This window comes from Myxocyprinus asiaticus, chromosome 28, assembly GCF_019703515.2.
Source record: "Myxocyprinus asiaticus isolate MX2 ecotype Aquarium Trade chromosome 28, UBuf_Myxa_2, whole genome shotgun sequence".
Lineage (NCBI taxonomy): Eukaryota > Metazoa > Chordata > Actinopteri > Cypriniformes > Catostomidae > Myxocyprinus > Myxocyprinus asiaticus.
The window spans coordinates 39,897,399-39,911,926 of record NC_059371.1 but is presented as its reverse complement, the minus strand read 5'-3'; the positions used below and the strand labels follow the sequence as shown (position 1 = coordinate 39,911,926).

The following is a 14,528-nucleotide window of genomic DNA, read 5'->3' as shown; positions in this document are numbered from 1 at the left end:
CTTCACTGTAGGGATGGTATTGGCCAGCTGATGAGCGGTGCCTGGTTTCCTCCAGACATGACGCTTGCCATTCAGGCCAAAGAGTTCAATATTTGTTTCTCATGGTCTGAGAGTCCTTCAGGTGCCTTTTGGCAAACTCCAGGTGGGCTGTCATGTGCCTTTTACTGAGGAGTGGCTTCCGTCTGGCCACTCTACCATACAGGCCTGATTGGTGGAGTGCTGCAGAGATGGTTGTTCTTCTGGAAGGTTCTCCTCTCTCCACAGAGAAATGCTGGAGCTCTGTCAGAGTGACCATCGGGTTCTTGGTTACCTCCCTGACTAAGGCCCTTCTCCCCCAATCGCTCAGTTTGGCCAGGCGGCCAGCTCTAGAAAGAGTCCTGGTGGTTCCAAACTTCTTCCATTTACGGATGATGGAGGCCACTGTGCTCATTGGGACCTTCAATGCTGCAGAAATTTTTTTGTACCCTTCCCCAGATCTGTGCCTCGATACAATCCTGTCTTGGAGCTCTACAGACAATTCCTTGGACTTCATGGCTTGGTTTGTGCTCTGACATGCACTGTTAACTGTGGGACCTTATATAGACAGGTGTGTACCTTTCCAAATCATGTCCAATCAACTGAATTTACCACAGGTGAACTCCAATCAAGTTGTAGAAACATCTCAAGGATGATCAGTGGAAACAAGATGCATCTGAGCTCAATTTTGAGTGTCTTGGCAAAGGCTGTGAATACTTATGTACATGTGATTTTGTTCGTTTTTTATTTTTAATAAATTTGCAAAGAATTCAAACAAACTTCTTTCATGTTGTCATTATGGGGTATTGTTTGTAGAATTGTGAGGAAAATAATGAATTTAATCCATTTTGGAATAAGGCTGTAACATAACAAAATGTGGAAAAAGTGAAGCGCTGTGAATACTTTCCGGATGCACTGTAGATATAATACTATTTTGTCGCGGAAAGTGGAGTTTTGGTTATTCAGGGCAAGACAGTCATACTTTGAGTCGGGTGACAAAGGGAAGCTTTTGGCTGGATATATAAAGCAGAGAGAGTCTTTTTTTTACCATTCCCTCAGTGAAATCTGCTGGTGGTGAAATATTTACCTCAGCCATTGATATTAATAATACCTTTAAAGAATTCTATATTGATCTTTATAGGTCCACGCCTTCGCCTACTGATGAAGATATTAGAAACTTTGTGGAACCATTAGATCTTCCTAAACTGACAAGTGAGCAAAAAAACTCTCTTGATTCTGAGATAATCTTGGAGGAGCTTGACGAGGTAATTAAGTCCCTACCTACAGGCAAAGCTCAGGGGCCAGATGGTTTTGCCGCAGAATTTTTTAGATCCTATGCTACAGAACTGGCTCCACTTTTGTTAGAAGTTTATACTGAATCATTAAAGAAAGGAAAACTTCCTCCAACCATGACACAAGCCCTGATCAGTCTGATTCTAAAAAAGGACAAAGATCCAAGTGAGTGTAAAAGTTACTGTCCAATCTCCCTGATCCAACTAGATGTAAACATATTGTCAAAAATTTTGGCTAATCAATTATGACATCTCTTATACATATAGATCAGGTGGGGTTTATTAGGGGCCGTAGCTCTTCTGATAACATCAAGCGTCTCATCAATATCATGTGGTCAGTGGCAAATGATCAGTCTCCGATCGCTGCCATCTCACTTGACGCCTAAAAGGTGTTTGATATGGTAGAATGGGATTATCCTTTTAAGATTTTGGAAACGTATGGGTTCGGGAGTACATTTATTGGTTGGATTAAGTTACTTTATAAACACCCTATAGCAGCGGTACAAACAAATTGATTAATTTCAGATTATTTTACTCTGGATAGGGGCACTCGGCAGGGTTGTCCTCTTTCCCCATTATTGTTCTGTCATGCCCTGGAACCATTAGCAGCCGCGATAAGAAAGGAAGATGATTTTCCAGGGGTGGTGGCGGGAGGTGTGGCGCATAAGCTTCTGCTTTACGCAGATGATATTTTATTATTTGTCTATGAACCTACTAGATCTATGCCTTGCCTCCACAGAATTAGTAATTCCTTTTCTCAGGATACAAAGTCAACTGGTCTAAATCCGAAGCTTTGGCTCTGACAGCGTACTGTCCAGTAACGGCTTAACAGCCGGGCGCCTTTCAGTGGCCCAAACAGGGCATTAAGTATTTGGGGATTTTATTCCCAGCAAATTTGTCTGATTTAGTTAGAGTTAATTTTGACCCTTTAATAAAAAGGTTTTCGAGCGATGTGGACAGGTGGGCTTCATTACATTTATCGATGATTTGGAAGGTTAATGTTATTAAAATGAATTGTATTCCAAAATTCAACTACCTGCTTCAGTCTCTCCCTGTAGATGTACCTCTCTCTTATTTCAAGCAATTTGATAGCATAGCGAAGTCCTTTATTTGGAATGGTAAGCGCCCCAGGTTAAATTTCAATAAGTTACATAGGCCAATTGACAATGGTGGGTTAGGCCTACCCAAGATTTAGTTTTATTATTATGCATTCGGTCTTAGACATTTGGCTCATTGGTCGCTTCCACCTGAGAGAGCCCCTCCCTGGTTTTGTATTGAAAAGGAAGTTCTTGCCCCTATCTCGACACTGCAAAGCCTTTCGATCAAACTAGCCGGAGAGGTTAAGTTGCACCCCGTTATTTCGCATTTGCACTCGATATGGACAAAAGTGTCCAGAGTGTTTAATTCGGATATTTATTTAAACGCAGCCTGGAGCATATGGCTGAACCCTAAACTATGTATTAATAAGTCCCCTTTTTGTTGGTCAGATTGGATTGTGAGGGGGTTAATACACTCGGTGACCTATATGAGGGTGGAGTATTGAGACCTTTTGAAAATTTGGTTCAACATTTTGGCATTCCCAGATCTCAGTTTTATAAGTATTTACAGCTTCGCCACCTATTCTGCACTATTTTTGGGAGTGGCACGCACCCCCCTAAAGTGGCAGGTGCTTTGGGAGAGATGATTGCTGCTTTTGTGAAAGTCCATGAAGCATCAGTGTATTACTCCCTACTAATTCAGAGTCTGGAGCCTTGACTTCTCTCAAGAGAGTATGGTAAAAAGATTTTAATTTGGTATTGGAGGATGGAGTGTGGACTAAGATTCTTAAAAATGTCAAGTCTGTATCTAGAGATGCAAGGGTTCACCTTATGCAGTTTTAAGATTTTACATAGATTTTATTGGATCCCCTCTAGATTATATAGGCTTGGTCTTAAAGACACACCCACTTGCTGGCGATGCCAGTCAGAAGTTGGAGACACTACCCATGTCTTTTGGGGGGGGTGTTAAGATCCAGGAGTTTTGGTTGAGGGTTCAGAGGTATTTGTGTGATGTTTTGAACACTCTGGTTTTGCTTTGCCCCAGACTCTGTATTTTGGGTGATGGGGCGGTCATGCATTTAGGGGATAATCACATAAAAAATTGGGTTCTGACCAGTCTCATTATCGGTAGGCAAGTAATTTTAATGGGCTGGAAGTCAAGTGGAGCACCCTCTTTTTCGGAGTGGTGTGTGGAAATGGGGAGGGTAGCTGCATTTGAAGAGGCGGTAAGTAGAAGGCTGTATATGGGGCAAATATAATTTTTTGGGGGGACTCTCGGGGAGGGGATGTGGAGAGTGTAGTTTAGTTTAATCGTATGTTTATTATTTTATTTATTTGTGTATATATATATATATATATATATATGGATTGTGTGTTATGTGGGACCACAGGGGTGTTCGTTAGGGGTCAGGGTGGGATTGTATTAGTAAGGTTTAAATGTAAAATGTTGATTCTTTATATATGTGTTGAGTTTTTTTTCCACTGTTATGTGCATAGGAATCAATAAAAAAAGTTAATTACAAAATTATCTCTTCTCCCAGCTGCTCACACAAACGTATTAGAAACATTGGATATATTCCATTCGGAAGGGCTCATCGCTACGCCCTAATCATTTTGAATGGTTTACCTTCCAGATTGAGTGCCTTGGAGGGATGTAGGGTGTAGCTCAAAAATAACCGTAGTTTGGAACACACTTCAAAGGCAAAGGAGCAGCTGTCGCACAAAGGCTGACGCTAATGAACATCACCTGCACCTAATCAGAAATCTTTAAAAAGACTTTGCCTCACCATTAACTACCTTCAGAACGCAAACCAAAAAGAGATGCTTTTAAATTCATAAAATACATTTATGCCAACTTTATTAGAATAATTTATCAAATTAATTTACAGTTAAATAACACAAATGCTAACCAAACAGAAAGCCATGTTTAATAATAAAAAAGTTCATTATTAACCTGGTATTATTATAGAGACCAAAGCAAACTGCACTTGTCAAGGCACTTCACAGGAACTTTAAAACAGACCTTTTTCTCTAGGAACATCCTCATTCAAAATCAACATAAACTTGATCAATAAATGTTAAAAAACTTTCCATGTTTATGCTTCACATTTTTTCTTTTTTTATAACATTCTGTACTAATATTCGTGCATTAGTCCATAAACAATAATAAACATTTAGTGTTAAGTTTTTATAGCCTACATATTATTAAAACTTTCCATGTTTATGCTTCACATTTTTTCTACTCCTTGTTGTAAGAGTTGTTTACTGGTTATAAGCTTTTATCATTTAACAAATAAGCTTATTACTTTAAACAAGAAGTAATCTGAAGTAATCTGTCTGAATCAGACAGCTCCTTCAGTTTATGTATCGAATTTCTATCAAGACAGAAAGCTATATTATAATTACTTAAGTTGTCTATACAGCAAGTGTGCAATGTCAATGCACTAGCAATGGAGTATTATTTTTTGATGAACTTGCAGGACAATATATAGTACATATTCTATCAGGCCTGATACTCATCTGAGGCCACACCACTGATGATCGGATGCACTGTAGCGCACACTGTTAAAGGCACCTCTGTCTAATGTTCTTCAATGCTTCCGCGATGTACAGAGAAACCTCATCACATTGATACATTCAATACTGTTACTGAGAGATTACTAAGAGATTGTAATTTAGTTTATTTAATAATTGTATTTTTAAAATACTTAAATGGATGACCAGAATGGCACCTTCAGATTTGAAAAGGGGTACGGGCTCAAGACCCTGCTACCCCACCTCTGAGCACACCAATGACTTGAAGCATTGTAGCTAAAGGAGGACTTCCCTTTGTGATTATTTTGGGCAATATATTTTCACATGAGTCAGTAGACTGCTTGTTGTGCTGAAATGTTTCCATCATGAAGAGCAGTGGTATGGGTTCTCTCGTGTGTTTTCAGGGTTTGTAACCAAGTGAAACTCTTTCCACAGTGTGTGCACTTGTAAGGTTTCTCTCCAGTATGAATTCTCTCATGCTTTTTCAGGCATTCTAGCCAAGTGAAACTCTTTTCACAGTGTGAGCACTTGTAAGGTTTCTCTCCAGTATGGATTCTCTCGTGTGTTTTCAAATGATTTGACTGATTGAAACTTTTTTCACAATGTGAGCACTTGTAAAGTTTCTCTCCAGTATGGATTCTCTCATGCCTTTTCAGGCATTCTGACCAATTGAAACTCTTTTCACAGTGTGAGCACTTGTAAAGTTTCTCTCCAGTATGGATTGTTTCATGATTTTTCAGGCATTTTGACCAATTGAAACTCTTTTCACAGTGTGAGCACTTGTAAGGTTTCTCTCCAGTATGAATTCTCTCATGTGTTTTCAGGTTTTGTGACCGATGGAAACTCTTTCCACAGTGTGAGCACTTGTAAGGTTTCTCTCCAGTATGAATTCTTTGGTGCACTGTCAAGTCACTGGCTCTAACAAAGGTCTTTCCACATTCAAAGCACATATGAACCTCAGAACAGGTATGTGTTTTCTGGTGTTCTTTCAAATAGGAGAGGCTTGCAAAACTCTTTCCACAAAAAGAACACTTGTAAGGCTTTTCACTTGTGTGCATTTTCAAAAGTTTTTTCTGGGCTGAATCCACAACAATAGTTTTATCACACTTATATTCAAATGGCCTTTCTCCAGAGTGACAGCGGAGATGCTTCTTGAAATGGTGTGCATCTGAGAAACCTTTCCCACACTGATGGCACGTGTAAGGCTTCTCTCCTGTGTGAATTCTGGTGTGGGCATTAAGATGTTCTTTTTGTCTAAAAGCTTTTCCACACTGATGGCACATGTAAGGCCTCTCTCCAGTGTGAATTGCTGTGTGCTTTTTTAGATTTCTTTTATCTCCAAAATATTTTCCACACTGATGGCACATGTAAGGCCTCTCTCCTGTGTGAATTCTTGTGTGGGAATTAAGATTTTGTTTACTTTTAAAAGCTTTTCCACACTGATGGCATGTGTAAGGTTTCTCTCCAGTGTGAACTGTTGTGTGCTTTTTAAGGTTTCCTTTATCTCCAAAACATTTTCCACACTGATGGCACTTGTAAGGCTTCTCTCCAGTGTGAACTCCCAAGTGTAAATTAAGCTTGCTTTTATATGCAAAATTCTTTCCACACTGAGAGCAGGGGAAATCATTTTTGGCTGCTCTTCTTTGGGGCTTTTTTAGTGAGAAGTTCTTCTTATTCAGCTTTTGATGCTGCTCATTTATGTCCATCAGGTCTGAAACACAGTAAGTTGACAACAATTGTTTTGAATTGATTTTAATAACAAATGTAAAAATAAATCAAACTGAACCCAAATTATTGGCAGAACACAACAAACCAGTATTTATTTGTCATTTTGTTTTGCTGTGCGAAAGCCAGGTATATATTTATACCTTCAATACTGGCCAATAACTGCATTTCATGATTTTAGTCATTTAGATTGAATGTGAACCATAGTCTAAAGAAATTTGTGATGAGGGTGAATACATGACAACGTTCATATTTGGTTGAACAATTCCTTTAATGCCATAAATTTAAATAGAACAAATTAAAACTGAAATGTAATTTCTGCGCCACTAGCGTCAACGAACAGAACTGAAAAAATAAACTTGGCTTTCAAAAAAGCTCTCTGAATACACCCCACCGCTGAGCCAATGTTATTGTGTATGGATGGACGGGTCACTCAAAACAAAGGCTTTACATTTACATGATAATGTTTACAGTTTGAGAAAATGAACCTACAAATTACTTTTTTCTTCTTTTTTTACAGTTGTCTCTGCCAATCAAGCTGGGATAAAACTTAACACAGAAAAAGTTACAACTTTCAGCTTTCAGACTTTAGGTAGTAATCCAAATCCAAAGTCACTGCCCCTTCAGAACTGTTATGACTTTCTACAAATTTAAATAAATAAAAAGACAACTGCGCACTTCTAAAACGACAATAAAAACAGCTGGAAACTTTTTTTAGTCTGACTTATAAATGACAAAACCATCTTTCTTGTAACAGATTCTGATATGACAGCAAATTGCCATAATAATGTAAAACAATATTAAAGGAAGAAACCTACCAGAAGGAATAAAATCATCATCATCTTCATCTCTCTGTTGTTCCTCTGTTGTGTTTTCTTCTTTAATCTCCTTTTGCATCACTTCAATCTTCACTGGTGTCTGCAGCATCTGCTGTTCTCCAGCGTTACAGACAGAAGTCAGAGACTCTGTGGAGGTTTGATCACCCTGATTACTGTCACACACACTCTCCTGAGCATCAGTAGAACAGAGTAAAGTGAGCTGTGATTCCTGTGTGTCTCTGGATCTCTGTTCAGAGAGTTTGTCCAGCAGCTGCTGTGGTGTGGACTGATCTCTGCAGCTCCACACTGAATCCTGACATTCTGTGGAGGTCCCATCAGTCACACACACTGAAGATTGACAGGAAACCTTTTCCAGCTCCTGACAAACACAATCACATCTGCAGTGTTCATCACTTTCACTTTATATAAAATTATTCTTGAGACATTGGACAAAACAGGCCACAGTACTGAAGAAATAAGTTCATGTACCAAGAAATTATATTTGTGTTGTTACTGTCAGATACAAAAACCATGTTATGTCATGACAAGCATTCATTAAAAAATATTAACAAATTTAGTTGAATTGAAGTGAGAATAAAGGATAGTCTCACACTGTCTCCACCTGATGGGGGTTGAAAAAAAAAAATTACACGGACTTACTTAAATTGATGTATATTCTAAAAAAAAAAAAAAAAAAAAAAAAAGTATTGCTTAACACTTTCAACAGAATTTGTATGAGAGTCAGACAGTTAAAGTATATATGTATTTGGACAATGGCATGATTTTTATAATCTTGGCTCTGTATGCTGCCACAATAGATTTGAAATTAAGCAATCAAGATGTGCTTGAGGCGCAGAATGTCAGCTTCAATTTGAGGGTATTTTTGGTGATTAGGTGAATGGTTTATGAATTACAGCACCATTTATATGTAGTCCAAAGGTAATTGGACAATTGGCTAAGAAGCTGTTCTAGGCCAGGTGTAGGATATTCCCAGGTTATTTCATTATTAATTAAGCAGTTAAAATATCTGGAGTTAATTCTAAATGTGGAATTTGCATTCAGAAGCTGTTGCTGTGAATTCAGCATGAGGTCCAAAGAGCTGTCAATGCAAGTTAAGCTGTCCATCATTAGGCTGAAAAAACAAACCAACCCACCAGAGAGTACCTTAGCAGTAGCCAAATTAACAATTTGGTACATTCTTAAAGGTGCAGTATGTAACAATTTTCATGTAATATTCACCTTTTTATTTTTTTGCCAATGTGTGAACGGCTTGTAACGCAACTTAAAAAATGAGCCCTTCCCGGACTTCCTAGGTTGCCTATTAAAGCCTGTAGACTGATTTTCATGCAAAGGGAGTGGGTCGATTTTGCTGGGAAAATCCAAAGGATGTGACGTTTATGCGTGATCCCGAGAGCCTTGCCTCAGTGCTTCTCTTCCGCTATTCAACAGCGACAATAAACTGCAACACTAGGTAACGTTATCTTAGAGATGGAATCCAGCAAACGTCCGGCTCCCAGAACAACACTGACTCCTACACAAACTCAGAGTAAGCCGAAAAAAAAAAAAAAAAAAAAAAACCTTCGTTCGGTATTGGGGATCAAAACCGACCCTGAATTGGCATTCTTCTTATTGGACAGGTAAGCTTACATAACTGCAAAGCATGTGAAATATAGTGCCATAAGGATTGATCTGTGTAATTTTAGCTAACTTGGTCTTGCCTGCTAATGCTGACGAATTGCAAGCTATCTTGCTTCGTAACTTTCAAATAATTTCAACGATCTTCTCTTTATATTAAAAGTCAGGTATACAGGTTAAATTTAAGCAAATACGTTGGTTTCTTGATCGTAGTACAACATATGACATACAAAACATACAATAGTGCAACATGACAGTGCAGTGCAACAGTAAACTGTCTGGTATAGTTCAGTAGTATGTAGCCGTATGTGTGTATCAGTATGCTATGTTAACTGAGAAGTAGTTTTAGTTTATTCTCAAAGTTTGTAGTAAAACAATCATAACAAGGGTTTCTGAATCTTACATACTGGACCATTAAAAAGAAAGAATGCACTGGTGAGCTAAGCAACACCAAAAGGCCTGGACAGTCACTGAACACATCAGTGAAGGATGATCACAGAATACTTGGTAAAGATAAAGCCCTTCAAGAACACTTTCCAGGAGGTTGGCGTATCATTGTTTAAAGGAATAGTTCACCCCAAAATGTAAATTTGCTGACAATTTACTCACCCTCAGGCCATCCAAGATGTATCTGAGTTTCTTTCTTCATCAAAACAGAATTTAAGATTTTTACTGATTTTCACTGGAGGGGGTCTTTAAGTCCAATGAAGACGAATAAGAAACACTGAGTGAAATATCACAATATACCGTAGTTTTAAATCGCAAAACACCAAAATCACAATAATATCGTATCGTGACCTAAATATCGATATTATACCATATTGCCAGATACCTTGTGATTTCCACCCCTATTATGTATCAGCAACAACATACAAAAATGACCCTAAATGCAGACGACTAGAAGCCTGAGACCGAGTTCAAAATGAATGAGTTGGACTCATTCAGGCTAAGTGGCTCTTACGAGTTCTTAGACCAGTTACTGAACCAAAGAACCCGTTCGAAATGAATGAATCAAACCTACAGGCAGAATCGAAAGTCAGCTTTTTGGTCACTTCCGACTTCAAAAGAACAGAAGGAGCCGGTCCAAATAACTGTTGAAGTTTGCAGAGGATTACCGACGAGCTGCTGATACTATGCGTGAGAGAACTTGAAAGAGCCTGGGGCGAAACGTAATTTTTTTTAAAAATGACAAACAAAACTTACTGAAAATATGCTTATGACTAGATTTATCAAATAATATTTTTTAGCAAACATTTTTTTAGTCCAGAGATGTAAATGTTTCCTATTGTTTATTTTGCACGCAGATTATATTTTAAATTGTTATAAGCCAAATCATGTTTTCTGGTGATGCTTTAGACATGTAGAACATATCCACATTTGTGCATCAGTGTCTGTATTGGGTGCTTTAGGTGCAAAACTTTAATGTAGGAAACTTGTAATACAAGATGTAAACAATATATGTCAGTCGTATTCTACATGCAGGATCAGAGAATGAAACACTGAAGACAATAAACACCCTTGTTATTATAAATTGATTTAATAATTAATATATGCATTCACATATATGTCTATATGATAATATTTAATAAAATACCATGGCACCGGGATGTGGAATTACATACTAGTGACTTCATTACGTGATGATGTAAAAGGACCGCTGAATCGTTTTTTTTGTTTTTTTGTTTTTTACCGTTTCATTGAAGAAAAAAATTAAAAAAAACATCCAAAAGTTTGAATGAATGGGACTTCCTATCACTCCTTTTTTAAGTCTGGAGCACAGAGCAATGATGCTCTGGTTGTGGAAAACGATGATGCAATTCTAATTCAGTGAGTTTCTGCATATTTCCTTTTACTAATTGTGTGCAATGTTTTCTAATTAAAAAAAAAAAAAAAATTTAAATGCATGTGATGCATGTAAAAGCACTTATAACATCTTTCTGTACCCCTGACATCATTTGGTTAACAAGTGGCCTTTTGGAGTCCCCAGGTGGTCATTTTTGGAAATATGCCTAGGCAGAGAAAAAAAGCTTGCAGCCTAATTTTGAAAAATAACTTATTGAGACTTGTGGGTTTGAGACCAATGCTGTTAGTTAAATGTTAATTTGTCCAATTACTTTTAAGCCCCTTAAATATTGGGTGCTTTGTATAAATAAAAAGCAGCAGCAAATGCTAAACCCACCCAATCTGAATGTAATTCACCGTACAATTAGCTGTCAGTCTGAAATCTCGATTGCTTCATTTCAAATCCATTATTGTGGCGTACAGAGCCAGAAGTATGAAAATAAGGTCACCGTCTAAATACATACAGTATGGACATAACTGCATGACATCATTTGAAAGATTACAATCTCAACTTTTACTCAAGATACATTCTTTTTAATGAAAATTAGACACAATTAGAAAACAATCAGACACAGTGATTCATGGAAAGGATGAAATGAATGTTAAACCTGTAAACTGTTGTCTCTCTCCATCAGCTTTGTCTTCAGTGACGTCACCTCTTTCTTCAGCTGAGAGATTTCTGTGATGAAATCATCAATATCCAGCATGGACAGATCAGTTCCTACTGATTTACAGCAGATCACATCCACCTGCTCTCTCATGATGAACATCTGAACACAAAAACATCATCATTATAATGAACTGGCATTCATCAAACTCTAAAGGATTTTTATATAGAATATAGATATATATATATATATAGAATATAGAATGAAAGATTATTCAAAAGACCAGTGATAATGGATTACGATCATTAGAACGCCAAAAAAACAACAACATGCACAACAAAATAAATATAAATCTCATATATGATGTAAAACACAATGAACACGTACCCACTGAGCACTCAAACTGTGAGTTCTTCTTCTGAGGTTCAATTGCGGTTGTCCAACCAGCTTTTGGCGCATTACCGCCACCAACTGGACAGTAGTGGAGATCGCCGAAGGAAGGAGAGAGAAAACTAAATACTATTTATTATTCACGATCGTTTCATTATTCACAATGTGTACAACATCCTTAAATTATGCTTAACAAACTTCTGATATAATTTAGTAATGTGGTACATACTTTTCCTTGTCCCATACCAGAATCTCATATATGATATTTTGTCTTGATGAATTTTGTCCACTTAAAAGACTTGCTTATTAACTCGATTGAAAAGACAGATATGATTTGTTGCCCTTTTCTTGATACTGATGTTAAATTTGGGAATATATACTGCAGGAGCTGTTTGACCTTATTTGGGATCCTTGAAACCATCTTTAAAAATGTGAATCACTGATAAAATATGCTTGATCTAAACACTGCTTAGCAACAGTTTCCTTAGGGACATTTAATTTTTTTTTTTATCTTTGTCCTACTACTTAAGATTTACTAGAGGGATATTTGGTGTAACAACTGTGGGACAAACTGTGATTTCTTCATCTCCATGCTCCCAACACTCCTCCAACACTTCAGAACTTCCTTTCAGGTTGATCGATTGGAGTTTTCCCTATCTCAACCTGCAGTGCTGGAACTGAGGAAGATCTGAAAGGTCCACAGCACTGTATTAATCTTTCTAATTGTATTTGGTGATGCAGACCCATACAACATGCTCCCATAATCCAACAAAGACCTAATTAATTTCCATTTAAAATACAGTCGACTAGAACCCCACTCAATTCCTTCCTAATTCCTTAAAAGTCCCAAAAGTCAACCTGGAGTCCATCCATATTCCCAGGTATCTTATCACTCATACTTATTCCATCCAGTGTCTGGCCATACAGTTTAAAATTAACCTTTGGATGGATGCTTCTTTTATTGAGACATATCACTTGAGTTTTGGCCTGTTGGAAACTCCACTTGTTGGCCTATTTCTATACTTCACCAGCTGCTGCCTGTATATTTTTTATTATGTGTGTAATGTTACGACCTCTCTTCCATATTGAGCAACAATCAGCATAAAGTGGTCTCCCTATGTCTAATTTAATTTGAGTCACAGGGTTGCGCTGATTGTGCTCCCAAGTGTGATGTTATGTCTGATAACATGTAATTTTGGTTCCAGGCTTACGTGTTGCTTCCCGGACACTTTAAGCGGGTACATGAGTAGTGCAGTGACTGCATCAGTTGAAAAGTGTGCATGCTAAAGTAAGGAGCTGAAATGATCTCAAGACTCTCCATCATGCTACTAAAAACATAACACTGAGTAAGTGTGTGTTCGTTTGTGTGAGAGCAAGAGCGAGGGAGTGCAAGGGTGCTTTCTACTATGGCAGGCCAACTGGGGCGAAATACATTGAAAAATGTGCACATATTAAAAGTTATTTCAGATAATATAAAAACTGCGTATTTATCAAGTCGCAGGATGCGGGTCTGTTTGCTGGCCATGACTCGAGTCTCTATATCTGTTTGTGTGTGTGTGTCAGCGTGTATGAGTGTGGGTAAGACGAGAGTGAAAGATATATAGAGAGAAAGCACAAGGGTGTTTTTCAACCGAAAATGTTGAATTTAGGATATTATAGACCTTGTTTGTCATTCTAACCTGATGTACTTAACCAATGTCTTTGATTTAATGAGTTATTTTGCTATGGTAGCCTGTATGGATCTTTAAAATTACTGAAATAATTTGGTGAAGTGATATGGAACAGTTATGCGGTCAAAACCTGGAACCCTTTTTCCTCCAAACATATGATGGTCATTATGCCCAAACAGTTCAATTTTTGTTTCATCAGACCAGAGGACATTTTACTCCAAAAAGTACAATCTTTGTCTCCATGTGCACTTGCAAACTGTAGTCTGGCTTTTTTATGGTGGTTTTGGAGCAGTGGCTTCTTTCTTGCTGAGCAGTCTTTCAGGTTATGTCGATATAGGACTCGTTTTACTGTGGATATAGATACCTGTCTTCCTGTTTCCTCCAGCATCTTAACAAGGTACTTTGCTGTTGTTCTGGGATTGATTTGCACTTTTTGCACCAAACTCTGTTCATCTCTAGGAGACAGAATGCATCTCCTCCTTAAGCGGTATGATGACTGCATGGACCCATGGTGTATATACGTACTATTGTTTGTACAGATGAACGTGGTACCTTCAGGCATTTGAAAATTGCTCCCAAGGATGAACCAGACTTGTGGAGGTCCACAGTTTTTTTTTTCTTTTTCTGAGGTCTTGGCTAATTTCTTTTGATTTTCCCATTATGTCAAGCAAAGAGGCACTGAGTTTGAAGGTAGGCCTTAAAATACATCCACAGGTATACCTCCAATTGACTCCAATTAGCCTACCAGAAGCTAATTGTCTAATTGCCTAAAAAATTGATATAATTTTCTGGAATTTTCCAAGCTGCTTAAAGGCACAGTTAACTTAGAGAATGTAAACTTCTGACCCACTAGCATTGTGAAATAGTCAATTAAAAGTGAAACAATTTGTCTGTAAACAATTGTTGGAAAAATGACTTGTGTCATGCACAAAGTAGATGTCCTAAACGACTTGCCAAAACT

At 37.8% G+C, this 14,528-nt stretch overlaps 1 protein-coding gene across 2 annotated transcripts in view; it reads right to left on the bottom strand.

Annotated features, from left to right (window-relative positions):
• LOC127418767 (zinc finger protein 345-like) overlaps positions 1-14,528 on the bottom strand; it is a 96,517-nt gene that overhangs the window by 16,287 nt on the left and 65,702 nt on the right. Inside the window, exons 2-3 of one of the 2 annotated variants that reach the window (XM_051659570.1) lie at positions 11,508-11,669; positions 7,423-7,801 (exon numbers count right to left, since the gene is read on the bottom strand). In XM_051659570.1, the coding sequence (XP_051515530.1) occupies positions 7,423-7,801; positions 11,508-11,669 (541 nt within the window). The remainder of the gene's footprint in view (positions 1-7,422; positions 7,802-11,507; positions 11,670-14,528) is intronic. The other variant, XM_051659571.1, reaches the window with a different exon arrangement.